The sequence below is a fragment of the Brienomyrus brachyistius genome, chromosome 9 (genome assembly GCF_023856365.1).
Source record: "Brienomyrus brachyistius isolate T26 chromosome 9, BBRACH_0.4, whole genome shotgun sequence".
NCBI classification, from domain to species: Eukaryota; Metazoa; Chordata; class Actinopteri; order Osteoglossiformes; family Mormyridae; genus Brienomyrus; species Brienomyrus brachyistius.
In genome coordinates, this window is record NC_064541.1 from 8,965,393 (window position 1) to 8,993,372 (window position 27,980).

Here is a 27,980-nt window from a genome sequence, read left to right on the forward strand (position 1 = left end):
AAATTACCACTGATCGAGGGGGAAGAGCAGGTAAGTGGAACCGAGCCTGGGTTTCTCCCTGAAATGGTAATAATTGAGGTTCTAAGGGGCCAGAGCACAGGATCCTTTGCATGCGTCCACCAGCAACAGGTCATCCGTCAGTCATAATGGGCTCCCCTCCCCCATCCTGCACTGAAGGTGGCCCCCCAAGCGTTATTCCTGGAGGAAGTCCTCTCGCTTCTCTGTAGACAGCAGCAATCACAGGACACCCCCACCCTGCCTCTTTTATTAGTACCAAATTAGCCCCTTTTAGTCACTGTGTACAAAAATGCATTGACAATGTAACGTACAGAGCTCTAGTTAGAGATGAACAGATAGGGGAGCTGAGTCATTACTACTGAGGGCTAATGACAAACTATTCATGACTTAAGCCAATAAATACACATTTATTTGAGGGGGGTGGGGGGCTAAAAACATTTTAGGGGAGCTAAAGTCCCATAAAAGTCCCCACTGGACTTGTAAAGTTCAAGATCTCATCTTCTGAGGTCTCCTGGTCCATGGTAACCCAACCCTCAGTCTTTGTCCGTCTTCACCAATCGTCATACATAATAGTACGTGGACGGTAAGCTTAGCACCAACCACCTCAAAGCATTAGCAAAACATCTCCTCACAGGGGTGGTGGGCTTTCCCTCAGTCAAAATTCTGTCTGAATACTGTCAGGTGAGGAGCATCGCTGAGGGAGCCTTTTCCTCCCCAGACAACAATCTGCACCTTACACAGTGAGAAGTGTCATGTTGGGTCTGGACAGACACGGGGCTCCTCACCATCTGCGAGGTCAGACGTCCTCTTGTCATCTCTCAGCTTGCACTTTCTCTCATCACAGCCATAAAAAAACCCTTTGATGTTTCATGGAGGACTTGACTGGAAGTGAAGCCATAAAGAGCAGAGCTGATGTTTCCTGTGGGACCAGCAGTTATTGATTATCTACGTGACCTCCTGCATCCCCCCCCCCCAAAACCCTGCTCTGCTCATTCAGTGAAAATCACACCATTGGTGGCCTTGTGGTTTTGAATCCGTACCAAAATCAAACCAGTCTTTCTGATCAACCAGATCTATCACTTACTTTTACAGATTTGTTTTTCAAGAAATACATTAAAGAAAACCTTGTTTGTGTTTAATGAACTGCTTTAGTTTTTTTTTGTCATTTCTGGAAGGATGTAGAGTTGCATTATTGATGGATGACATGACACCAAAAACTGTTTTTGGGCAATCACCAACCCAAATCTTCCAGATAAACTGGGGGTGAACTTCCAGGATTACTGTACTACGTACAGCATGAACTGCTAATGACTAATAACTACTGATTCCCCTCTCAACTTTACATTTTTCATTAAAAGTTCTCATGAAAAATTCCAAAAAGTAATTTGAATTTGCATTTATTCCAGAACAACGAAATATCAAACTGGGATATACATGTAACTGAACTCTAATTAGTTTTTAACTTGTTTTAAGATGAATGAATTGCATTTACCGCATCTACAGTGTGATTGATGAACAACAGAGAAAAACTATTCTCTTATGTCATAAAACTTTCCTCTCTTTTCCTTCAATGAGTTGTAAAATTTTGATTTGTTTTGAAGTTCTACAGTTGATCTGGTGTCAACTAACTTTGTCGAGGAAGGAAGTTTTTAAAAGGCATACAAATGACACGATGTCTGCAGGACGCCCCTGCCGAGTGCGGTTTCCATGGAGAACGGGAATACAAATCGAGCAGGATATCGTCATCGGTATCTTCACTCGCACGACGCACATTGGGGCTCCAGGGGCAAACTACCACACCTTATTCCTCAATGGTTCCATTCTCCCTACTCCTCACCCACGGGCGATCCTCAAGTGATAATCGAGGTTCCCAGAAAAGGAGCTTTTATTGCTGCAACACAATTTCCACACAAAGTGGATTAAAATAATACTGAAATGGTGAAAGCCTTGCCATAGCAAAGGGCATGTAGATTCTATCAAATACAGCCGCTTCATTAGTCACCACCTCAGTAAGGAGAGTCATACATAAACCATCAAAACGATTAGGGAAAAGGATATAATGCAGTAACTTAAGACATATGAGTAATGCAACTACTAGTAAGTGCATAAAGTTTATCTAAAAAAGAAGAGCAATACTGTGTATGGGTCCATTTGCCACTTCATTTTCATGTTATCATGTTAAATTATATTAAATATGGACGATTTAGAAAATATCTCAACTTGGAAAACAAACAATTTGTGTATAAGTTAAATGTTTGGGTGATAATGCCCATTACAGAGAATTGTTTATAGGTTAAATAAGCCACTGACATATTTAAGGGTTCCTGAAGAGATTTGAAAAGCTACAATATATTCTAAGGAAGTGTTTCCGAGTTACAGCATAATGGGGGGATTGGCTGCTGGTTACCTCTGCAATGTGTAGTTCTGATGCCAGTATGGAGCAGAGGTGGAAAGATCAGGTCCCGAAAGTACAAATCCATACCAAGGTTTTATTTCAACCAATCAGCGGAGTACTCTGTGACTGTGCCTCTTTATGCTCAACTGGTTGGTTAAAACAAACCCTTGGTCGGAATTTATACTTTCTGGATCTGAACTTTCCAGTTCTTGTATGGAGTGATAATTATTCCATCAATCTCATAAGTGCGAACCATTGTAACTCTCTGTACCGTTTACATAGCTAATGAAGCTGACCGATTTATTTGTATTAGCTGGATATAAACATTCTTGGTAACCTTTATCGAAGATCAGTATATGCTGTGTAAAAATGCCTCCGTGACAGGCAAGTACCTAGGCCACACCCCCATTTTGTCTCTTGGTGGCCACACAAGGTCCTACCTGCCCTAATAGGTCCTTTACTATATGCTGCCTTGGTGATTGCCTGCTGTAAATGTCTTATTGAAGTTTCTAAATTATATCCTATATGTTACTTTGGGGCTCACACATTTAACGTGAAAGGCTGAAGATGTTTGTTTGACGGACAGTCTATACCACTCTGTGTTCCCTTGCTGGTCTCTTACGTTCCTTGAATGTTCATAGTGTTGTACTTTGTCTTTTGATTAAAAAGTGCCCTTAGGTTTTTACTATGTGTACATTACTGTGGACAAAAGCATCTAAATAAAAATAAATGCAAACGTAATAAGCCACTAAATTGAACAGGTAAAGTCTTTTTGTTTTTTTGTGTTTTTTTTTTTTGCTGTGCGTATAAATGAACGTTAACTATGTATGTGCCTGTTAGCGCTTACGCCATAATTATACAGTCAGAAGACGACGGTAAAATTACGAGCAGCTAATCTTTGTGTCAGATATCAAGCCAAATGAATCGGAAATAATGGCCAAAATGTTCAGGACTGAGAAGTCAGACTGTGGACCAGAGTCACCCTTTGAACCACAAGTCACAGCATATGTGAGCGATTTTCCAAAATCTATATAAAATATCACCACAGGTTATCTTCACTTTGGTTTATGAAGTCAGCAGTTAGTCTCAATGCCACGTTAAAAAAATAATTTATACATGGGGTCAGAGGTTTTAAAAAAAATATATAAGGAAATAATGAACCCAATGTGATGGACTCACACAGCATCCATTATGTCTGAAGCGGAGTTTACAATATCGTCTTAAAATAATTCTAAACAAGTTTAGATGTAGCGCCTCCTGCTGGTGTCACTTAAGGTGTAACATAAATCACGGTAATAAACTTATATAGGCAACGTGAGTTTTCTTTAAAATAAAGCAACATTATATCTGTAAATATCAATATATACATATGATAGAACAGCCAACTAACTTATTCTAATTTATTATAAACTCTCCCGTGTAGGTAGAATTATAATGTCGATAAACTTTATTAGAAAGTTGGCAAGTCACACATCTGTTTAACTTTCTTTGCATAAGTTGTGAGTTGTGTTAAGGCGGGGGAAGTCGAAAAAAAAGTAAAGCACTTTACGTTCAAAGCTTAAGATAAGTGCTAGAGGCACGCATCTCATCCACGTTTTAGACGTTTGAATGGGTCGCTTTTTTGGGGGGATGGGGGGGGGGGGGACTTTGCTCCTCCTCGTCTCCCCATCCACCCCCTTATTAAACCAACTCCAAAAACTCTCCCCGGGTAAAAAGACCTATTGGAAATGTAAGAGCTGCAGGAAGCATAAACTGAAGACGCCTGAAGAAAGTACAGATGCGGCAAAAAGGAGAACAAATATAGTAATCCGTCTATTAATGACTTTAAACTACATGCTTGGGGAAAAAAAAACTTGAATTTCATGAGAACCCTTGTCATTAATATTAACTACTGTTTCATATTTTTTTAACTGAATGTCACCTCAATATTTGATTGACAGGATGACAGGACACATACCTATACATATTTGGTAATTATATTCCTCCACAAAAGATCTAATATATACGAGAAGAAAAATTAAACTTGAATTTTCCAGCTTTTTTTATTGAAACACGTCGGACAGCCTTGGACTTTGAAGCGCTCAAAATGGGTCTCTACTGAATTCTGTCTCATAAAAAAGTGTATTAGAAGTTTTATCCAGCTGGAGAGTGGAGTCTCTTCTGATCGCATCCTACGAGGGGAATCAGGCATCAGCACAAGGTACGTGTGAAAAATTCTCGTCGTATATATATTTCATTCAGTAGCCCAGAGCAGATCATATGCCCGCTGTTCTTTAGAACAACGGTGACTTTGTGTCATACAAAAGTTACCTGGCAGACGTGTTTTTTCATTTTTCATTGATTTCATCAGGGACATATCTAGTTTTTTTTTTTTTTGCTATTTTTAAGTATTTTTAAGAAGCATGCGTATGCCCAGGAGACTTACACTGACAAATGGTGCTTAAACTTGGAAGAAAAGTGTCTTGCGGGCAGATGGTGAAGTGTTGCCGGACTGACTCCCCCGCATCGGCTCCGTGAACATGGCTTTATTCCACCTCTCACGTTTACGCACAAATCCTTAGAAATCCGCGTTTTTGTTTTCAGTCTGTGTGGCACTTTGTTATTGGAAATCCAGTAGTTAATTGTGAGGTCATGAGAATTTTAGAAATATATCAAAATGCCCCCAAATGAGTGATAATATCCATGATTTATTATTTTTTTTAGTATTCGATTTATGTTTAATTTGTTTAAAATTAAAAGCAAAGAATACCTTAAAATGGGATTGGCTATAATGCGATTACCGTTAGGGGACTGATCCTGACATCAGTCCGATACCCGGTACTGCACGTTTGTGGGCTCTGCTCCGCCCTGTCAGCTCACTTGGCAGGAGAAAGTTTGAGTAGAGGCGCACATGGCGGTATGATGATGTGATCTATGGGCTTCTTGTTATACTGGCGCACGTATGCTTCTCATATTGTTTAGTTATTACGCCAGTGAACGTAATGAATCCGATGACAGGTACTGGTGCTTTACGTCTTTACGACCATGCAGTCTTTGCTGTGGATGCTCACGGTCTTCGTTATTTTAATACGAGCGAAAGTGAAAGCAGGCCCGTGGTAGACTAGCTGCGCCCTTATTTAAGCGCAAGCGTTTGTCTTGAACACAACACATCTTGAACACTACAGGACAATCAAGGCAGTTGACGCTGGCGTTTCACCGTGCAATATGGCAAAATGAGTTCAGTTGCTGATTGCCAGTGATGTTACAATGCCAAGCTCTCACGAGCACATAATATTTTTTAATCCTTTAAAAGCAAGTTTAACATATTAAAGAAATACTGCGTAAACCAGTAACAACAAAAAAGTTGTGATGGAAAAACGATCAGCTAAACATATTGAATTTTTTTCACCTGACTGGTGCAACGGTTTTGCATGGCTAACATCTGCATGCTCCATTCACTAGATTAATTCATCCTTTTCGACCTATGACAGTCTCCAGAGATTATTAAACGGCTTTTTCTTAATTAATTAAAAGTTCGTCTGAAAGAAACCCTGATTTCAAGAAGACATTGCCTTTTGGAAAAGTAGCCATGTAGCCAAAAGCCAATACCTTTGCAAGGACTCATATCCAAATACAATCACTCTGAGGTAATTAAACAGAAAGACTCTGAAGACTTATTTATACTAAAGGCAACTTACAACTGTACCTACTCATAAAGCTGGACGTCGTATGAGAACGGATTACGCCAACAATGGACTGGCATCTCCTCCAGGGTGTCTGCTCCCTAGTGTCCCTTGACTGGGAAAGGCTCCAAGCTGGCCCCAGTTAAGCATCCAGTAAGCAGTTATAGGAAATGGATATCGAGACAGGCCAGCTGGGCCCTGCTGTTGTGCTGCCTAATTGGGCAATGAACCAGACTTCAGATGTGATCTGTCAACCTTCAGGTTACGAGCTTGTATCTTTAACCGACTTCCGAAACTTCATCCCGCAGACTAGACAGGAGGTGAGAGAGTGAAAGAAGCTAGTGTGGATGGACTGAATAGGCTCCAGGGAGGGCAGGTAGCATTCAACCATCTATCTTCAAACCACTCATCTAGAAAAGGGCTCTTCAGAAGAAGGACAGCAGTTTATAAAGTATTATACATATTTATATTTAGCTGACTATATGTCAACTGGGGCTTTACATGTGGTGGGCTGGAGGTGAATGGAAGACTTCTGAACCGAGTAGCTAATATTCATGCTAACATGAATATTAAACATTCCTGGCTATAAATTTCCCTGCTTGTGTTTTAGTCGCTTAGAGGGAGTTTGCCACTGTTTACACATGTGGGTCTGCTTCAAAGTGACTGCGGTTTCCAGAGGCATCGCCAGACGTTTGCAGTTCCCATCTTGCCGACTTAGCATGTGCACCCATGTCTCGCGATGGCGAAGAGTCCAGCAGACATCCTTCTGCTCAGACCTGTCACAGGAATCCTTGGTGACTTTCCGTTCTTCACCACCAACGAGACTTTGACCCAGTGACATCAGTTACCCGCTCTGTGTTTGAGTTGCTTGATATCCTGGCAGTTGACTTCAGTTTTGTGTTCAGCCATAGCCTGTTACTCATTATGCCCCCCAACTCCCCCCCCCACCACACACTGACACACCCCCCACTCATTCTTTGAACCCTGCACGTCAGGATGCCACGGTCGGAAGTGAACTGTACGTCCTTCTTGGCAGTGCTGGTAGATGATTGTTTGAGGAGGGACAAGAGGATCTGGCAAGTGAGTTTGCCACGTGCCCTCCCACATGCAGGGGGGGGGGGGGTTAAAGGAGATGGAAACAGGCCTGTGGGTAGCGGGAGGTGGTAAAGCGAGACATGTGTAGGATGACGTTAATGGCAGGTCCCTCTGTGGCTGCCGGGGGCATGTCCTGTGTCCTCCGGTGGGTGGGTCGCACTACTTAATTGGATGCATCAGCCTCTCTCTGTCTTCCAAGATGGCCCGTGCGAGCATCTCGTCTCCCTTGCCGCCACCTCCCACTTTTGTATAACATTTCCCATGTGCACCTTCCACTTTGGCATCCTCTCCTTCTGGCACTATACCGTTTGACCCATGACCATTTCTTTTTAACTGCCTAAGTGCCAACATAGAATAAGGAGCCGTTGAAAAACATTTAAACCCCGAAACCTGATTTCTTTCGTCATTAATGTTTCACAACCAAACAATCCCAGTCCAAAAAAATCCATCATACTATTACTTTTCTCTGAGCTCACTAGTCATCTGCATCAAGCTGCATCATGACAAATTTAAATTTAATCCATGTGGTAAAAGCCACGTTAACTTAAGTTTATCATGTGATGAACCATCATTTTCCTCTGTGCTTACGCACACCTGCATGAGGCTTTTCCTTGCGCCACTGCCTCCGTTATTGTGGAGAACTTGCTCCTTGAAAATGGTGAGACGTCACTCCGGCTACATTATTGCAATTCTCGTGCAGTCAGAGTAAAGGAGTTTCCACCACAGGACACGTTTAAGCTCTTCAGCAGTCACCAGACAGTGGAACTCCTCCCTGGTGCGTCAGCTTTGATTTTGGACCATATCCACTGGAGAGCCACACCTTACAGAACATCCTTACTAGTCTCCTCTGAATCTCTGCAAGTGTTCAGATTGTTTAAGCTGCTTTAAAGAATGGAACTGCAGCTTCAAAATTGCATGATGGTCCTATATAGGACAGAGTTTATCAGTCCAGATTATCATAGATTATCAGTCCAGCAGACAAGATGAGATCAAAGCCAGCTATGACTTATAATATGTAATTTGGCTACTGATACATCCAGAATCGTTTCACTTTTTGCAATGCGCCATTTCTGTCAGTTAGGTCGGTTCCGATATCTTGGACCAAGATGGAGTTCACACAGAGTTTAAGGGACGACGTGATGCATAGAGCTCCATGACATCAGCACCACATGTCACCCGGCTGGACTCGCATGTGCAGGAGCCTTCTGGGAGGGGATCAGAGCGGGTGGGATCTGGGAACGCCCAGAGGAAAAATAAGGAGGGTGACACGTGACGCCTTGACATCATCATGGGCTTCTGGTTCCACCATCCAGCATCGCCCCTCCCCCATCTAAACCCCAATAAGGTCCAACCAGGAAAACTGCCATCAAAACATCTGATGTCATGTAAAACAACTACAATAGTAACTAAAATAAAACAGCCAGGCTATCTTTTACAGCCATCTTGGGATCGCAGTACTGATGCTAGTCGTGAGCTTAATCTCCAGGGGAAAAATAAGGTGCAAATTAATTACATCTTTCTAAAGCCAGAAAGTGTCTTGACTGAAAGCAGAGAATTTGGACTTTGGTGTCCACATCTTCCCACACGGTATAAACAAATGACTTCAGAAGGTGATGCTCCACACTTATCGTCTGCTGAACAGATGGGATTCAGTTAATTAAAAAATTTCGGCAAAAAAGAATAACATGATTTATGAATGAATACTAAAGGGTTTCCATGCAGCAATTCTGCTCTCTATATTTTACTGGGATTTACTGGTTTTGAAACGTTCATGAATCCTAGCCTACTGCCATTGACATTTCTTAAGCTTCTGTTTCCATACTCTTAAAGTTTGTAACCTGTTGTTGCAATTTTCAGATGAGATGCGATAAAATAATTACCTACCTGAGGGTTGCTGGGACGACGCTGTTCGGGGTGTCGCTGCTGGTGGGAATCTCCACTGCCTACATTATGGGCTACCAGTTTTTTGCGACTGAAAACAACTACTTCTCATTCGGGCTTTACGGAGCCATCTTAGTCACTCACCTCATCATCCAAAGTTTATTTGCATTGCTGGAGCACAGAAAAATGAAGAGGTCCCTGGAGACCCCCATAAAGTTAAACAAATCGCTGGCCCTCTGCATCGCGGCCTACCAAGAAGATCCGAACTACCTTAAAAAGTGCTTGACCTCAGTGAAGCGGCTGACCTACCCCGGGATAAAGGTGATCATGGTCATCGACGGAAACAACGAGGACGACGGCTATATGATGGAGATCTTCCGAGACGTCATGGGAAGGGATAAAGCTGCCACATACGTCTGGAAGAGCAACTACCACCAGAAGGGGCCCGGAGAGACGGACGAGGCCTACTCAGAGAGTCTGCAGCACGTGTCACGCCTGGTGCTGACCAATAAATGCATCTGCATCATGCAAAAATGGGGAGGGAAGCGAGAAGTAATGTACACAGCCTTCAAAGCCCTGGGGAGGAGTGTGGACTATGTGCAGGTAAGTCGTGGAAGCGCAAAGCCCTGCCAGAACAAACACGGGCCCCACAAAGACACTTTTGTGCATGTTTTGATGGTCTCCTGCTTTTGCTGTAGCTGAGTCCTGGAGGTTAACAGAGATTCTCTATTAGGGAGCTTAGTGTTGACCACCTCAGAGAGTCATTTCCCTAGATTAGGAACCCAGCTGCCCACCAGGAATTTAATGGCGGATCTCCACTCGGTCCATTTTTGAACCAATTACAAGGCTGTAATATTGCCTCCTTAATGGGGTTCTTTAAATGCAAAATTTACACTCAAGTGTAAAAGTCAGGCAGATGACACGTCAACTATAAAGTCAACATGTAAATCCTGTTATCGTTTACTGTCAGCAAATTTCTTTTATCCATCCATTCCATCCATCCATCCATTTTCCAAACCACTTATTCTACTGGGTCGCGGGGGGTCCGGAGCCTATCCCGGAAGCAATGGGCACGAGGCAGGGAACAACCCAGGATGGGGGGCCAGCCCATCGCAGGGCACAGTCACATACCATTCACTCACGCATGCACTCCTATGGGCAATTTAGCAACTCCAATTAGCCTCAGCATGTTTTTGAACTGTGGTCCCAGAGATGTGAGGCAACAGTGCTAACCACTGCACCAGCATGCCGCCCAAATTTCTTTTAGTGTAAAAAATTTATATGAGACAATATTTTAAATCAAACTGACAAAATCTACAAATTTCTCGAAGATAAAAAACATGATGGCCATGCTGGTGCCGTTGTTTAGCACTGTTGCCTCACATCTCTGGGACCCGGGTTTGAGTCTCCGCCTGGGTCATGTGTGTGGAGTTTGCATGTTCTCCCCATGTCGTCGTGGGGTTTCCTCCGGGTACTCCGGGTTACCCCCACAGTCCAAAAACATGCTGAGGCTAATTGGAGTTGCTAAATTGCCCATAGGAGTGCATGCGTGGGTGAATGGTGTGTGACTGTGCCCTGCGATGGGCTGGCCCCCCATCCTGGGTTGTTCCCTGCCTCGTGCCCATTGCTTCCGGGATAGGCTCCGGACCCCCCGCGACCCAGTAGGATAAGTGGTTTGGAAAATGGATGGATAAAAAACATGACAAATTTTCAAATACTAATAATATTTAATACAATAATATTAAAATGATTTAATTTTTTAATCAGGAAATCAAACTCTTCCTGGAATAACCCCATGCATCAACCACACCCTTAAACGCTGATTGGTCTATAAGAGACAGTAGCCACATGCATCTTAGGCCTGCAAAGGCAAGCTGGCAAAGTCTAAATCCACACCTGTCACTTCATTGTTTCTGAAGTGATTGCTGCGATTTCCTGGGGGACTTCATGCTCCTGCAGTCAAAACACTCAAATGATACAAGCTCTCCCCCTCCAGTGTCCTAGCAACCAGAGCTTCCTAACTGCTACTAACTGACAGATTCCCCAGTGTCCCTAATCAGGAATAAGAAAAGAATTGTGGTCTGAGATCCTTACAGTTTCCTCATTATGATAGGTAGCCATTACGGCATGTTCCATAATTCCTCACTTAGTGATGTTGTCTGTCTTCACAAAGACCCAACGCTACATCTCAAGCAGCCAAATTAGCATATTACCACTAATGAAAACACTACAGTTTCCAGCAAGTGTGACTCATGTTGTATTAGCGAATTTAAAGAGGTTGTTTAAAGCATTCATTTGAAAGTCAGTGTAGTGAGGTGGGGTTGAAAGATAAAGTTCAAATAAGAGAGATCCAGGGAATAAGGGCGAGCAAACAACAGACCGAAATGTCGCAGAGTTCATTCCGCTAATTCCAGTAAATAACGGCTAATTCACCAACACTTGAAACTGCAGAAAAAGTCAAGCCTTTGAAATTTCTGTTTTCCAGTCCAGGATGCAATGATCAAATGATCTATCAAGAATTAAATGTTATAAACTTCTTAAAAACTTGATTTTTAACGAAGAATTTGTAATTCGTAAATATGATAGGACCGACTATTGTAATTTTATTTGATGAATGGGTTGTTTTAAGTAGCTTTGTGCGAAAATGTATTTCTAGGATGACTTAATCATGCTTGTTGACATTTCCAATTATTTTAAACATTTTGGCAGATTTCTAAACAAGCGTTTCAGTACTTTTGCATTGTCTGACTGAATGCTTGGCAGCGTTACAGATGGCAGCAAATCAGCATTACGCACATTTTAATTTGTCATCTCTGTGTTTGTTAATGTGATTCATAAGTGACGCGTAAATGCACTTCTAAAGTGTATCTTTCTGCATTCAGACAACAACAAATATCATTTCCTACTAAATGAAACGCTATCCATGTGAAGACAGCAGCAAGCATTTCTAGATTATTTCCATGTTTGGTCAACAATATCCTAAGACTTCTTAAGAGGAGTATTTCTCAATTAAATTTCCCCACAATTGAAGGTATCCCAATAAATTCATTTTATATTTGAAAAGGTTGGAAAAGCACATATGAAATAAAACAAGGCAAGCAAGTCAAATACTAGTTCTGATCGGATTAAAAACCTACATTTTTATTTTGGTAACGTTTGTGTTAAGTTACGATAAGTTACCGTTATATTAAATGGTCTCTGTCTCTGTGGCTTGCTGTAGGATGTCTACAGGAGATCCTTCCTCTCCATGTTCCTTTAATAGTGGTATAATCTGCTTTGCAGGGGTTGGATGTTATGGATTGCATGTTGGGTATGCAGCCATTGTAGCATTTTAATGCCTTCCTTTTGCCCCAGGTGTGTGACTCAGACACCATGCTGGATCCGGCCTGCTCAGTAGAGATGGTGAAGGTGCTGGAGGAGGACCCGATGGTGGGTGGAGTTGGAGGAGACGTGCAGGTACCTTCACCGATCAAACCTTTTTCATTCAAAGATACTCACAGGTTGCCACAGGAGGCTACAAAGCATTGTCATATTTTCTGTTTTTCCTCGTTCCCATAAAAACTTTTGATCTCTACTTATCAATTTATTGCAGATTCTGAACAAGTATGAGTCATGGATCTCGTTCCTCAGCAGTGTCCGGTACTGGATGGCGTTCAACATCGAACGGGCGTGTCAGTCCTACTTCGGCTGCGTTCAGTGCATCAGCGGGCCCCTGGGGATGTACCGCAACTCCCTGCTCCACGAGTTCCTGGAGGACTGGTACAACCAGACCTTCCTGGGAAGCCACTGCAGCTTTGGTGATGATCGACATTTGACCAACCGAGTGCTGAGCCTGGGCTACGGCACCAAGTATACCGCCAGGTCAAAGTGCCTGACAGAAACGCCCATCACATACCTGCGCTGGCTGAACCAACAGACCCGCTGGAGCAAGTCCTACTTTCGAGAGTGGCTCTACAATGCCATGTGGTTCCACAAGCACCACCTGTGGATGACCTATGAGGCCGTCATCACTGGCTTCTTCCCCTTCTTCCTCATTGCCACGGCGATTCAGCTGTTCTACCAGGGCAGAATCTGGAACATTCTCCTCTTCTTACTAATTGTGCAGGGGGTAGCCCTTATCAAGTCCTCGTTTGCCAGCTGTCTCCGGGGCAACATCGTAATGGTCTTCATGTCCTTCTACTCGGTTTTATATATGTCGAGTCTGCTTCCGGCTAAGATGTTTGCCATAGCGACGATAAACAAGTCTGGTTGGGGGACATCGGGGAGGAAGACCATCGTGGTGAACTTCATAGGGCTTGTTCCAATCTCGATTTGGTTTACAATCCTGTTTATCGGCATTATCTTCACAGTAGTCCAGGACACAAAAACAAGCTTCCCAGAGTCTGAAAAGATAGTCCTGATAATTGGTGCAATAGTTTACGCCAGTTACTGGGTGATGCTCTTGATGTTATACGTGGTCCTCATCACCAAATGTGGCAGGAGGAAAAAAGAGCAGCAGTACGACATGGTGCTCGACGTATAATGTCTCCACTCCAGCTCGTCTCCTACGTTTACATTGTGACGAATCTCAAAAAAAAAAAACACTCGCCATTGGACTCTCGATTGGTGATGGAATCCAACATCGCCATGGGGAGACAAATCATTGCTGCTGTGACTTAAACAAAAGGATATTCCTTTTGTAATATTTTGGTTATGAACAAAATTTGAGCATTGTTGCCACAGAAGAAGGCCAAGCGACATGCTCTATAAAAGGAACTGGCGTGAGTTCATCACCTGTGCACTTTTTACGTCTCACTCCCTTTGTGCATGATGCTTGACGGATGAGCTTGATGAAAAATACCTCAGTGGTCCTCTTTGCATTGTGCGGATGATTGAGATGCAGGCAGAAAAGGCTTCGTTTTCTTGTTTAATTTATCCTATAACAACTGGAAGCCTTTATTAAAAAAAAACATACAGTTTTATTAAGAAAGCCAAAGTAGGACTGTTTCAGCACACCTTCCCACGCTGTAATTGTTGACTTGTTACCTTTAAAAATTTGTATACTGTATTTTTATTGCCTTTAATATAGACGTTTTATTTTATTTTTGCTTAGCCACCAAAGAGACTTTATTTTCATTCCTTTTTATACAATAGCATTGTGCATAAACTGTTATGATGAAGACTTTTATATTTGACCAAAAATGTGAAATTTTACAAAGCTGGGTTATGCGTCTTCAAAGAATAACACTAAAATGCAATTTTAGGGATAAATTATTAGCTAACAAGAAAGGTGATTAACCTGTGTTTTTTTAACAGTGGTGTAAATGGATTGATGACCGATATATTTATGAAAACATTCTGTGGTTTACAGCTTTATGTCTGATTATATTTTCATAATGGTTTTATCATCAGCACACCAGGAATTATTAAAAAATACTACATTTAAAATTGTCATAAATGTCTATTTATCTTGAATTAGAAGGAGGGATTATATTCTATATAATGCATCCAGAAAACCTAACTTGTCAAGGAAAGTCAAGCTTATGGACGTTTTATTTACACAAAAAAATGCTCTGAGGGAAGAAAGAAAAACCTATTGGTTCAGAAAGATAGCCAATCAAATTGTAAAGGAGGCAGGTTCAACGAATCAGATGTCTTGGATCCACCACCTCATAATTTTCCCTTCTGCCCTCTGAACATTTTTGTGTAAGTAAAACTCCCAGGAGTGAAAATCAAGAGCGTACAACTGTATACAAAAAGGAGTAGACCATATTCAAATTGTGAAAGAAAAATAACTGTACAAATAAGTGAACTACAGACATTTCTGCTGTAGTTCAAATTTATATAAAATGTGACAAAGAAAGAAATTCAGACAACCAGCAGAATTTGGTTTCATGCATTGAGGACTGCCTCTGAACCATGGGTCAGAACTGATAGACTTTGTTTTGTGCCAAACTTACATAGGCAGTGTTGATATTGAGCACTTTCACTGTGCCAAAATAAAGATCTGTTGCTTACTATGCAAAATGAAAGCCGCCTTTTTGCCTTATTGCCTTTTGACGTGAGGGAAGGAATATCTCAATTTGCCTCAAACGGAAGGTTTTTCGAAGCTGCCAGGCTGCAGAGCGAAGGCCGAAGGAGGACACTGTCTGCTTCAAGTCATCTTTCCTCAACCAGCACAAAATGAAACCGGCAGTTTTTATTTCCCCACGGGGGAGTAACACGGAGACCGAGTACAGTGTACATGACACTGAACATTAAACACGACCAGCCCCAACCTGAAGTCTAGATCTTGGAATTTAAAGTAGAAACTTTGGGTATTTAAGCATCAATATTAAGTTAGCAATGCTAAAGGAAATGTTGAAAGGGTTAGGGTTAGGGTTATCAGCTGGAACATATGGCTGTGTTTTAATTTAAAATTGACCTCAGCCTTTTTATCATTGCTTTTATCAGCAGTTAACACGCTTATACCTTAAATTATTAAGGTAATAGCTGGGTATACTGAGTAATATGGAGAATAGTACAGGCAAGCATGCTAACCTGCTCTAGGTACTACCTCACTGCATTCCTGCTGCCAGGTCCCAAGTCTGTTCTGAGTTTGAGTTGGATGGGCGACTTGTTTTTGACACCAAGGAAACTGGCAGCAGGCTGTCGGATTAGAGCGACGGGTAAAAATACCCACTTTTTAGAAGGGAAACGTCTGCCTCTTGTCGGTTTCATTTAGCCTCCGCTGCCGCTCTCGCTTCGCAAGGCTGGCTTTTACGGTGCAGCTGGAGATGCCCCAAACCTGACACAGCACATGTGGGGAAACGAGGACCCAACCTGGCTGTAAAGCTGCTCCGTGTGCGTCAGAGCGAGTGCCTCCCCGGCCTGCCAGAGGCATTATAGACAGCCCTGTGGCGCAGACCAGCTCCCGGAGGTACGGGTGCGAGAGCTCGAGTCGCCCCTGTCTCACTTCTATGCCGCATATGATGCTCTTCAGATGTCTCTTGATGCTACAGCCACACAGCCAAGTTTATGTCGGCGTCTCACATTTTCACGTGTTTTCTCCTCCAATGAGCCATGGCGTCCTGGTTAACGGGCAACCCCTCCCCTCTTTAGTTTGTTACTGTGTTGTTGCTATGTACATAACTAGCACCTAATCCAGTGTGTAACTCTCCCAAAGCCCTGTGCTGTGACCTGATACAGAAAAGCTTAAAAGACACCCATCACCGTGGCCGTGATTTCAAAATGCAACTTAGCGGACATATTCTAAGGCATGAAGTGTCACACGATGAGCAGATTCTGGTCAGACTTTATTGGGTGAGTTACTGTCCCACCCAAAGATTGTGACCGTAATAATCATAAATACCTGGTGATGCAAGGTTGCAGTAATGCCCAGGATTCATGAAAAGAGCAATAAAAGTCAGTTAAACAGAAACAAACTTCACATCTCTGCACCACGGCTATCTCAGATTATCCTTCCAAACACTTGTGACAATATTTGCTTGTTCACCTTTCACATCTTTAATGACCGTCATTCTCAGCACAAACTCTCCCCTGAAATTATAAGGCAGAAATACGACTTCAGACATTGTTTCGCCTTACTTATAAACCTTGCATTTCAGTTCTCGCCTTTCGCTCCAAACTTATCCAGCCATCAATACATTTTGTATGCCATCAATAATTTTATTACATAAACCATCCACTATCAAAGGAACTAATTCCCATCCACCCATTTTCAGGAGGATCCAGAAGTTACGGGTGCAAGGCAGGAAATAACCCAGGATGGGATAGCAACCCATCACAGGACACACGCACACACCACTCACTCACATAAATGCAATGTGGCAGTTTTGATCCACTTTAGCATATTTTATACCGGGGGGAGGGGGAGACCAGAGCACCTGGAGTTTTCTCCACAATACGCAGATTCTTCATGGTGGAGACTCAAACCCCGGTCTCAGAGGTGTGAGGCAACAGTGCCAACCACAGCACCATCACACCGTCATTACAGACTAATTTAATTTGTTAATCTCTTTAGGAGTGAGAATATGTTGTCTTCAGGGCTTAAGTACATAGAACGTCAGATTCTAATGCTATTCAAAACTATCCATCCATCCATCTATTTTCTGAAACCTCTTGTCCTATTCAGGGTCACCGGGGGGGGGGGGGGGGGGGGGCTGGAGCTTATCTTGGAGGCCACAGGCGCGCAAGGCAGGGAACAACCCAGGACGGGGCGCCAGCCCATCGCAGGCTGTATAAAACAATAATATAAAAATACTGGTTAAATCAGTGCTTACATGATTACATTCAGAGATCTGTAATATATCAGAATAACATGAAAGTCTCTCCAACTTACATGTCTGTTTCTGAGCATTTCTAAGATGTATGAAGCATGTTTGCTTTAGCAGTTGAACACTGTGTGTGTGTGTGTGTGTGTGTGTGTGTGTGCATGGTTGTGTGTGTGCATGCACGCTTGAATTCAATCATTGCCTTTTTACTGCGCTACGGACCCAGGGGAAAGCAGTCTGCCTTGGCACAGGCATCCAGCTCAGTGCTTAGGCTTTGATTATGGGACCATTTTGAGAAATCGTATTTACTTTGATAGCGAAATCGCAGATGGGGCCCAAGGCCTCCCAAGGCTTTCGTTTACTGAAGGTGTGAACCCAGCCCAGCAACAGGCCGACTAACCCCACCCACAGCCTCCGGGACACCGAGCCGCTAACAGCTGTGAGCCGCGTCCGTGTCGTGCCCCCCCCCCCCCCCAGAGCAACTGAGCTGCAGAAGGGCTACACTGTCGACTTCCTGCAGTTGCTGACGACACTCATCAAACCCATATGAGGTGAGAAACTTGTGACATATCAAAGGTGACAGGGCCACAGATGGTTACAAAACAAAGCAGTGCCCCCCCCCCCCCCCCCAAAAAAAAACTTTTATTGAAATTGAAATGCAAAGAACAACATACACTACGTTGTTCCAGTCCAGCATTAATTTATGACAGATTTTCATTTTGCAATTGCACGCTTGAGAGTTGCCCGCGTTTGTAGAACTTGGAATATAAATTACTCATAATTATATTAAGTTCAAATAACCAAAGAGACTGAGTCTATGATTGTTAAAGGTACGGACTATTCAATAGCATTTAACACATGGAAAATAACCAGCCTGGGTGAGAGTCACCTTTAAGAGCAAAAAATTGGAAGGTGTCAAGACACCTCCCTAAATCCCATTAGCTTAATTTTCAGAGCCAATTAAGCCTTGAACATACATAAAGCGTAACAGTAAAAAGTTACACCATCCATAGATCACAATGCTGAGATTTTGCAAAGAAGATCGGTGTCTTGATCATGCGATGACATGTTACCATGTTATGTTATCGGGGTTTTCCTCCGATAATCAGCTCAGAAGTATATACATTTGGATTGCTCTGATTGGTCTGGAGCAATCTGGGCTAAATACCATTAAAAAAAAACTTCAAGCAACCTCAGAAAACCTAATTAACTACTTTTACACAGCCACCCATTTCTGTCAAAGGAATGCGATAGTCACATGAGAGACTGGCACAGGATGTGATGTAAAACACAGCGGAAGGGAGACCAGAGGAGGGACACCGGTGCACTACGGAGCATGAAGCTTAATATGACGAAGCACTGGATTGCAGGAGATGTGTGAAAGCAGCGACAACTTAATAATCCAGTTCCGACGCTGCATTCAAACTCACGACCCCTGAAGGGTCAAGGCATTCCACTGATACACTGTGTCACCTACACTGAGATAGCCCTCCGATCATGTGACAGGTCATGTGATAAGAGGGAGACCAATCAGAACAAAGCTTCAGATGATCCCAGGCCTGTACAGTGTTTAAAGTATAACAGTTCATCTGATTAGAAGATATCAAGAATACAAAAGCAGGCCAACAGAAGCGCTGAATATTCGTTTTTACATCCAGAGTAAACTGAATTTTTATTTTGTCCTAGGTGACTCTGCAAATTAACGGCTGACAGAATTACGAAAATTGTTGAAAAAAATTGCACGGAATACATTAGTATCTGGACCGATGTAATAAGGACTGCTTTGTGTATTCATAAATGTTTTTACAAGCTATCTTGAAAATGCATATTTTATGCTCCAAGGTTTTTGTTTTACTGTGGAAATTAGACACCATTCCTGTTGCTTTTTTTGTTGCCGGTTTGAGTGACTGTCCAACAACTGGTGTCGTTTTTCTCCTTGATGACCCCGGCTGGTCTTCAGATCAACGCGGCTTGTTTTGGCCGGGATGACATGTTGTCGTAACCCTTTGCGCGAATCCGGTGATATGCCTTGGGACCATTAAATCTGAGCCAAATGGGTCTGGAAATTCAGTCTCGTGCCAGAATCAAGGTGTCCGTGGGGCTCCCGCTGAGAAGACGGTACTGGGAGGAACCCAACCTGCCATGATGAGGAATCCTCTGCTTGGGTCTGGTCCTTCCAGAAGGGACAACAGCCTATGTGTGCTAAACTCTGCCAGAGCCATTTGAAGGTGATCTAATCCTATCATTTTTAATAATATCCAAAGTAGTATAGTACATAAACACTATATTCCTCCATTAATGACATGTTTATTACCCATTGCACTACATAAGAATTAGTGTAGTATTGCAAAATCAGCCATTAGAAAGGAACCAATCTACTGGCCTTTCCCCCAGGTTTTCGGAGTGATCCTTCGAGTGCTGGGATGCCTTCCAGGCCTAATGTGTGGCCCTCCCTGACCCCGAACACACACACACACACACACACATGCACACATACACACACACAGCACCCGTGGTGAGGAGGGAGGCCGCTGTTATCCAGGGGCAGCCCTTCTGTAAATCCGGGTCCTCGACATGACAATCAGTCCTACGAATCCGTTCAAAGCCCCTCTGGAACAGGAACCGATTTAAAGGCGATTTCCTGTTCCGATATCCTACTTTGACGTCTCTAGGATTTAACGGCTCGTTTTATAACAAACCACTTCCAACGATCTGAGGGACTTTGATGCCTCATCCATTCAAAAGATAAATCTGAGTTCTGGACGGTGCCTCTGAAGATTGCGGGGTGGTCTTCAGATTTCAGTACAAGCCTCATGTCTGTTAAAGACCATTCACACCACTATTCATGGTTTTCAAGAAAAGGTGTCAAAAATATTACGAAAAATCTGCATGTTCCTTGTAGTGTCAGTTGCTGGCCGCCACTGTGCTCGCACAGTAAGTGCATGTTTCTGTTCCAGGATCAGTTTGCAATACAACTAACCAAAATAAAGGAGAATGCCACAAAGACAGCCAACATTACAAGCAGTTATTATACACATCCTATTGAGCCTGACACTCAGAAAAGCAAACGCTTGGGAAAAAACCATTTCCGTCACACAGTGGCCAAACGTGTCAGGTCACTGCAGTACAATTATGTGTGTAACTGGCATGGTTATTATAGTAATTAGAGAGAGACAGAGAACTGTGAGCGAATCTCCGACAGCCTGCGGTTGTTTATTTATGTGTTTGCTTTTAACAATCGGGTCTCGATCTCTCGTCGTGTGCAAGAAGACGTGTTAACAACGCAGCCCTTTGTCTGAATGCCGAGAGAGAATTCAGGAATCCTACACCCGTTTACAGATAAAATGTATTAGACCGCAGAACGTGTCAGAGCCTCTGTGGTTAAAGCACTGTAGCGATCCCAGAAGCTCCACTAAGGGGCTTTGGCTCGTACAGTTCAATCTGCTGCCATCAGCGTGGAAGATCTGGATCCAAAACCTTCCCCGTGGTCGCCTCCCCTCCCACGGCAGAAGCGCTATGCAGCTGTCAGAAGGGAGATCTCATTCGGAGAGGTGTACTTTGCTATGTACAGTGGCGGTGTTTACCCCCCCCCCCCCCCCCACCTTCAAATTACGCATTTCAATTGGGCCCCCGAGGTTTGGGACCCCCTGTTGGCCATAAACAGTCACTGCACAATATTAAATAGGTATGTTCCTTATTTTATGAGATGCTGAAGAAACATGTCCTGGTAACTAGTGAGCTTTGCATTCTACTTACTAGCTATTTACTGTTTGTGTGTTTATGCACTCAGAAAGTAACTAATGTAAGGTCTCATGGAAAACTGCAGGGGGCAGCATAGAGCTCCCAGGACACCCACTGGTGACGCAGGTACAGTTGTGACCTTGTTGGAGATCAGATTTTGAGGTGCACTGTTTGTGTCGCCACTCTGCAGTTGCCATAGAACGCATTTTTTAAACAAATATCCTATAAAATATAATCTCCTCCATCTGTCCTGGGCCCCAAAGTCTACATATTCTGGTACCATAAACACCACGACACAGTTTGAAGTCAATAATTATGGGAAGACAAGCTTGGTTTCATTAGCACATGAGTAATTTAGCCTGCGGAGTGTCTTTGTGTCGCAGCAACACCAATAAACACCCATCACTGCATCTTGCATTACCACTCATGCAGGGTGGGGTTGTGGCGAGCCTGAAATGCGGTCAGCATACATGCAATGCAGGGATCTTTGCAGGAGATGTTCCTGCTGAGCCGCTCCGTGTGTCCTCATTTCCCGAGATGCTTGCAGGTGCTTTCGCAATCAGACCATTGTAATCAAACCATTTTAGGTAAGAAGTCTAAGATGAGGTATAAGTCATTTCCAGCATTTCAAGTATATTCACTATAACTGCATATGTAACACTGCATAAACTAATTACTCAGCATAACAACATGGGAGGGGCAGGAACTGGTACCAAGAAGCACAGTGTGCACAGACCAGTATACCTGACTGGATGTCCCTAGATTTCGAGAGGAAACTAGAGTAGCCTGGGGCCATTACAAAACATTACAAAAACATGTAGACTCTACACAAACCGAGAGGGAATGGGCTTAGAGCCCACAACCTGAGAGTGGCGAGACCACAGTATGAGAAACACTAGAGCCGTTTTCACACAAAAAACTCTGAACATTGTCTGGAGAATCCGCAGGTCTGAACATTTTCCGGAATCGCCCATTTGCTCATGAAGTACACAACTGGAGATTATCGGTGTCAGATACTTTTATACCTACTAGAAATAATCCAGTCGGTTTACACGAGGGCTATCACTTGAGTAGAGCATGCAGGAGGCAGGGCATTACACAAAAAGTATGCTGCGGAAATTGCAGTGTTTTGTTTACAGCATTACTGACAAAAATTCCCGAATTTCGTTGTCTCTCCAGTCAGCCAAGTTTGGATCTTCTTCCTGTAAATGACCTTTCTTCTTCGTCCTCGGATGTTTACATTCTTTTGTCTTCATGCTAATCGCATGATAGGAATATCGGCAATTACCATTGAATAATTGAACTTTCGGTACCAAAAGTGCGGTACTTCAAGGTGTTGGTTTTCCACTGGCATATAAACTGGCACCGGCTCCGAATGACATCACAACAAGGGGCTGGGTATTTGGTACTGAATTCGAAAAATTGCTATAGTAGGACTGGATGACGTGCAATATTAATACAAACATCGCAACTGTAATGATTATTCCTTTTCAAGATCATCTAGTATATCTTTAAAAATCATTTTAAAGTTTGCCTCTGCTGTTTACATCTGTTTCGTGAGGAATTTATACTGAATTCCTTTTTTGTTTCATAAATACCCCAATATTTATTATAACAAAATCACACTGTATTATTCGAAAAATTTCCAACACCGTGCTGTCATAGTATATTATATAAAATATTTTATTTCTTGTTATCCTGATCTTGTTATACATTTTCTTCCGACCAGATCACAATTAAAGCTTGTGTGACTTCATTTGTCCACAAATATATTATTATTAATTACTTATTTTTTTATGTCTGTGACATTATAGGTCAACTGGAAAAACCCCAGTACTAGCAAGCTGACCTATTGTCGCGGAGTCGGACATACTTCAGTCAACCAATCGATTCTCGTCCCATGCATGTATACTGGGACAAGGACAGTAGTCTGGTTAAATTGCGCAATCAGGCTGTAACCGTAGCTTAACTTAGCTGTGCATTTGAACGTACTGGGTAACGGGAGCTTTCAGAAGCGTCAAAGTGACCAATGAAGAATAGATGAGGAAAATAAAGGTTAAAACGAAGCTCAAACTAAGCTCAAAACATTCTGCCGGGAGTATTCATGAATAATGTGAGGTACTCAGGAGATCAGGCTTCCTTTTCTGAAGGGATATCCAACTGGACTGACCTCATCTTCTGAGCGGGAGCTGGAATTAAGCAGGAGGGAAGCATGTGCTCCAAATCAGCATTGTTCTCAAGAGATCTGTGAAGCGTAAGTCTGCAGAGAAACACCTACGGCCCAACGGAGAGAGCCTGCCGACAGACAAGTCAGGCGTCCTGCTGACCCCACAGAGAGTGACCTGCACCTTGAAGCTGATCGATCTATGGGCTATCTCCTACCAATGATTTAAACAGCTGGATCACGTCATTCAGTAGACAGTCATCTGGGGCCCGATCTGCTCTACCAAATCTGCTTGTCGCTTGCAAATATCAACACCTCAACTTCCACTCCATCAGACATGACCCAGACTGCTGCCTGTCACCTACGCAAAGTGCCCTTCCAGATCTTCTCCTTTTATCAGAAATTTCTAGCTATGTAAATTAAGCAGGAATGTCTGCATATCAGCAGAGGAAAGACGGCTGAGATAAACTTTCAGCTTTTCCCATAAAAGGTAGCTGGATGCGATCGTGCCTCTGAGGCTGAGTAGCCGAGCAATGCCAATGTATCACAGTCATACTGGGAAACCGCTGGCCTTTCGCCACAGAGAAGTGGTCATAACGGACGGACCCATTAAGGCGGAGAGCATCGAAAGGCCACAGTAAATCCAGGGGTATGGAACAGAACTCGCTGGAAGCCACCAGGGGTTTTGATGGGTCTCCTCTGCTGCAGGTTAAGTCACCCTGATTGAGGATGTGACAGGATTCTGACAAAGTGCTCGGCTTAGCCCTAAACAGAGGTTATTCCCATACAATGTGCTCCAGATGTTTCACAAAAAAAATGATTGAGGGGGGACTTTCTGGGATTCCGTGACTGACAAAACACAGCCGGGCGACTGAGGACAACATTGAAGTTCCACACTGTCTCCAAGGGCTGAATGACAGCCGGACCCCCCCCCCCCCCCCCCCCCAGCACTCCTGGAATCATTTCGTCACCATGGACACCCAGTTGTACCCCAGGTGACCTATATGCCAGCTCTTAGTTTGTGGAAGCCTCGATTGCTGGAAAGCACATGACTTCATAAATTTCACTCCTCCCCAACATTTTAAAGAATGAATGCTTCTTTTATGAACATGCTTTAAACAGAACTGAAGAAGCCAAGCATAGAATATTCGTAATATATGGTTTTATTAGTCTGATTCATTTCTGATCCCCTGATTATGAATGAACAGGCTGATAAGCTGCAACAATCTGAATTTTTACAAATGCAATTTATTTTTGTCATTATTCAGCTCTGCAGCAATAAAAAAAAATCACAAGTTGTTAGCGCAACATTTGTCTTAGGAATTCCCTATTGAATTCATTATAAAATTCACTTTTACTTTTCACTAAATCATTATTTGATTTGCTTCTGCTTCTAGATTCACCATGTGAGGCATTATTAATATTTGCAAACACGCGTCGTTTTGCAGTGAGTCGTTCACAGAAACGCCACTTCGGTTTTCCGTGGTTTTAGGCAAACAAAACAAAAAGGATGGCATTTAAAATCAGTTAAAGCGTTTGGGCTACTATTATTCACAAATGTCTGCCTTCTTTTTTACTTTATTTATTAATGACTGCTGTTAGGAAGAATTCAAGAGTGCAGCCGGACAGCACAGCTGTTTGAGAATTAAAAAAAAAGAGAAAATCTCCCTCCTAAACTAGAATCTACTGACAAACCAGACTGTGTACTTCAGAATAGTCCACACTTAAATTTAAACACATTTAAAGAAAATTCATGCAATTAACCAAAGAAACCATATACTGAAAAAAATCAGTATTAAGTGCATATTATTAGTATGTTATATTTAATACTTTTGCTGTTGATGAAGATAAACGTTGCAAAATGTGATTGGATGACTCCGTGTTCAGACCCAAATAAGAGCGATACCCTTGACTGCTCCTGACGTTGCAAGTCTCTGTGGAACAGCCTTATAGAAATAACACACTGCCAACTTCACAAAATCCATGCCCATGATTATTTACAAGAGACTTGAAACATTCAGAGTAAATTTTGTGCTTCCAAAATAAATAAATAAATAAATAACAAAATACTTGGCAATCGCCTCTTCAGTACTGTCCCTGGGTAGCGACACTCGAAAAAACTAATAAATGACCAATGGCTCTCTTAGCAAGAGAAAATTAGAAACAGATGTGCAAGGCAGTGTACAGATGGAACATTTCATTGATTTGGAAAGGACATTGCGAGCAGACTCTTATTCGCTTTCAGAAAGCCTTCTACAGAATGGCGGTATACAATCGGTCTCCAGCGTTTGTCTTCCTGGAAACAGCTTCGCTTTTCGAAATCTTCTCAAAATATCTAATTTTTCTAGTGTCATTTTAAAGATTGACAATTTAAACACTGCACAATGGGGAGGAACCCATCTGTTTGTGCCCCCATACACTTCTTGGTCACTCGCAGCAGCTTTGCCTGTTGTGTTTTCGTGTGGTTGCTGTATTCGTCTTGTCTAAAAGCTCCGATTGAGCATGGTTCTAAGCGGCAGAGCCGCCTGCCACAGATCCTTAATGTCAGCTCGCCCTAAATCCTGTAAATAGTTACTTTAGTCCTTTTAATTTTATTGTGAAACACAAGTACACTTCAGAACTGGATATCGCAGGTTTGCCAAAACAGATAAATCCATGGACCCCCTGTAAACTTTTAGGTTCCCAAGTTCACAGATCCGCTGCTCTGCAAATGCCCTGTGGACAGAAACGGAAACAGGCGAAAAGCGGAAAAAGCGAGCAATGGCTCATCACAGTTATTATGCGACGGAAAGTGGATGATTGTAGCCGGTGAAATACGGCGCACTTGAGTGTTAATGCGCGCCTGCGAAACGCGTTGCCTTTGGGCCGTTTTCTGTCGCCTTTGACTTTCAGTAAGTACAGGTAAGCGTTAGAAGCACTCGGGCTAAACAGGATCGTATAACATTAATCGGGATGGGGAGGGAGAGTTTTATTGAAGTGCTGCTTTTTGCAACTGGCGGGGACTGAGAAGGAAAAGGGTTTAACGACAATACACTGTAAATGGTACACAGGAAGAGAGGGAAGCCATCTCAACAAATGCATAAAATAAATTTTAAAAAACCTCGGCAGGACTGAAAGAAGAATAAGAAAGAAATTAATGGCACAGCAGCACTGCAGTTCCTACTCCAGGCCCCTAGGGGCTGACAGAAGGACACCAGGTGGCTCTAGTCAACTCCCATAATCCCCGTCACCCTGATCCCCTTCCTGACACAGACATAAGCTGCAGCCCACACCCAGTGCTGAGTAACTCACTGTTTTTGGCAGATACCTGCTTCCATCTTCTAACACTCTCTCACATTCACAGAAGACCTGACAGGAACATTTTAGCCCAAAGGATAAAACAGAAGCATCGCATTCAATGTCCTTGGGACCACTGAAGAAGTGCCAATTGCTTGAGGTCGAAACAAAATTTCATTACATTTTTGATGTTTGACCTAAATATGCTTCAGTTCATCACACAGTTTAGAAATCTCTTCATCTTTTTAACTGATTCCAAAATGTCTAATCGATTCCTGCATTTTCACTTCACATTTGGCCTAAATTTGTCCTTCTTTTAAAATAAGATTAAAAGTCATATTTGAAATGTCAGCAGTCTTGTAGGAACACTTATACATACACAGCTGATCCCGCAAACCACACACACTATCAAGATGAATAGAAGCCTTGAAGTGATGGAGATTCTGGAATGAGACACGCAGCTGGTCACAGGACCGTAGCGAGGGAGGCTTCGGCCGAGCCTCCTCCACAGGCCCAGCAGGACCGGTCCCGTCATACCGGGTGAACAGAAGGCCATTCAGGTTTTGCATGTTGTGGCGGTTTGGGCTTGTGCCCCGGAAATGTCCGGAGAACACGCCCTTAAGCTAACAGCTGTTTATAGCTTCCATTTCCACTGCTGGCGGCAGCACCTGAGAGGCTCCTCCCCTAAAAACTGGACCACGGGCCGCCAGCTGGTCCTGCCTTATACCTGCATCCCCAGCAAGAGCCGAAAGAGTCACAGACGTATTTTCAGACCCGTGGTCTCAGGTCACATTCAGGTTTCTAAAGGAAGCCAGTAGACTGCCGTGTTTCCCAATCCAGTCCCTGGAGACGCAGAGACGCTCCACATATTTGCTCCCACCCTGCTGCCTACCAGAAGCAAAAAAACGTGCACAGTCTGGCCGGGAGATGGGAGGGCGCAAAAACCTGAAACGTCTGTGGATCCCCGATGACCGGGTTCGGGTTAAACACTGTCCTAGAACCACCAAACACAAAACTAGCAGCGGTCTTTATCTTGTCATTAGGTAAATCCTTCAAATTATTTCACAATTTTTAAATCTCGGCTCCAGATTCAGATTTTATCTGCTCAGCAGAGCGACAAAATGCATGCTAAGAGGGATACAGTGGTACAGTACAGTACAGTACCAGTATTCCACAGCTGCAAGTGATGTTTTCATACTTTCTTTGGGATAACTTAGTGGTCAGTCGTTCTTTTTCCACTTTCTGAACCAAAGCAGGAAAAGCGGTTATGTCATGACTCGGGTGGGGGGGGGGGGAGGGGGGGGCACAGGGAATGAAAGGGCCTCAGACGGCACCTCCCTGGCAAAACGGCTCTCTCACTTCTGACGGGCAGCCTTAGAAGCTATGGCACCGGGGCAGGAGCGGGGCACCTTGAAGCGGGCAGACAGAACGGCTGTTCTGTCTTGACACTGCAGCACTGTTACAGGGCAAATATTTGTGGGGACATCGGGAATGTA

At 43.2% G+C, this 27,980-nt stretch overlaps 1 protein-coding gene across 1 annotated transcript; it reads left to right on the forward strand.

Annotated features, from left to right (window-relative positions):
- Nucleotides 1-4,117: 4,117 nt before the first annotated feature.
- has2 (hyaluronan synthase 2) lies at nt 4,118-15,062 on the forward strand. Its single transcript, XM_049026417.1, has 4 exons — nt 4,118-4,613; nt 9,028-9,654; nt 12,406-12,507; nt 12,644-15,062. The coding sequence occupies exons 2-4, from the start codon at nt 9,028-9,030 to the stop codon at nt 13,571-13,573; spliced, it is 1,659 nt and encodes a 552-aa protein (XP_048882374.1). The 5' UTR covers nt 4,118-4,613; the 3' UTR covers nt 13,574-15,062.
- Nucleotides 15,063-27,980: the final 12,918 nt, after the last annotated feature.

Bases quoted from the DNA above. Each gene is read 5' to 3' on its own strand.
- has2 (XM_049026417.1), top strand. From the start codon at position 9,028: ATGAGATGCGATAAAATAATTACCTACCTGAGGGTTGCTGGGACGACG. The intron at 9,655-12,405 runs GTAAGTCGTGGA...CTTTTGCCCCAG, and splicing joins GGAGTGTGGACTATGTGCAG to GTGTGTGACTCAGACACCAT. The intron at 12,508-12,643 runs GTACCTTCACCG...AATTTATTGCAG, and splicing joins GAGTTGGAGGAGACGTGCAG to ATTCTGAACAAGTATGAGTC.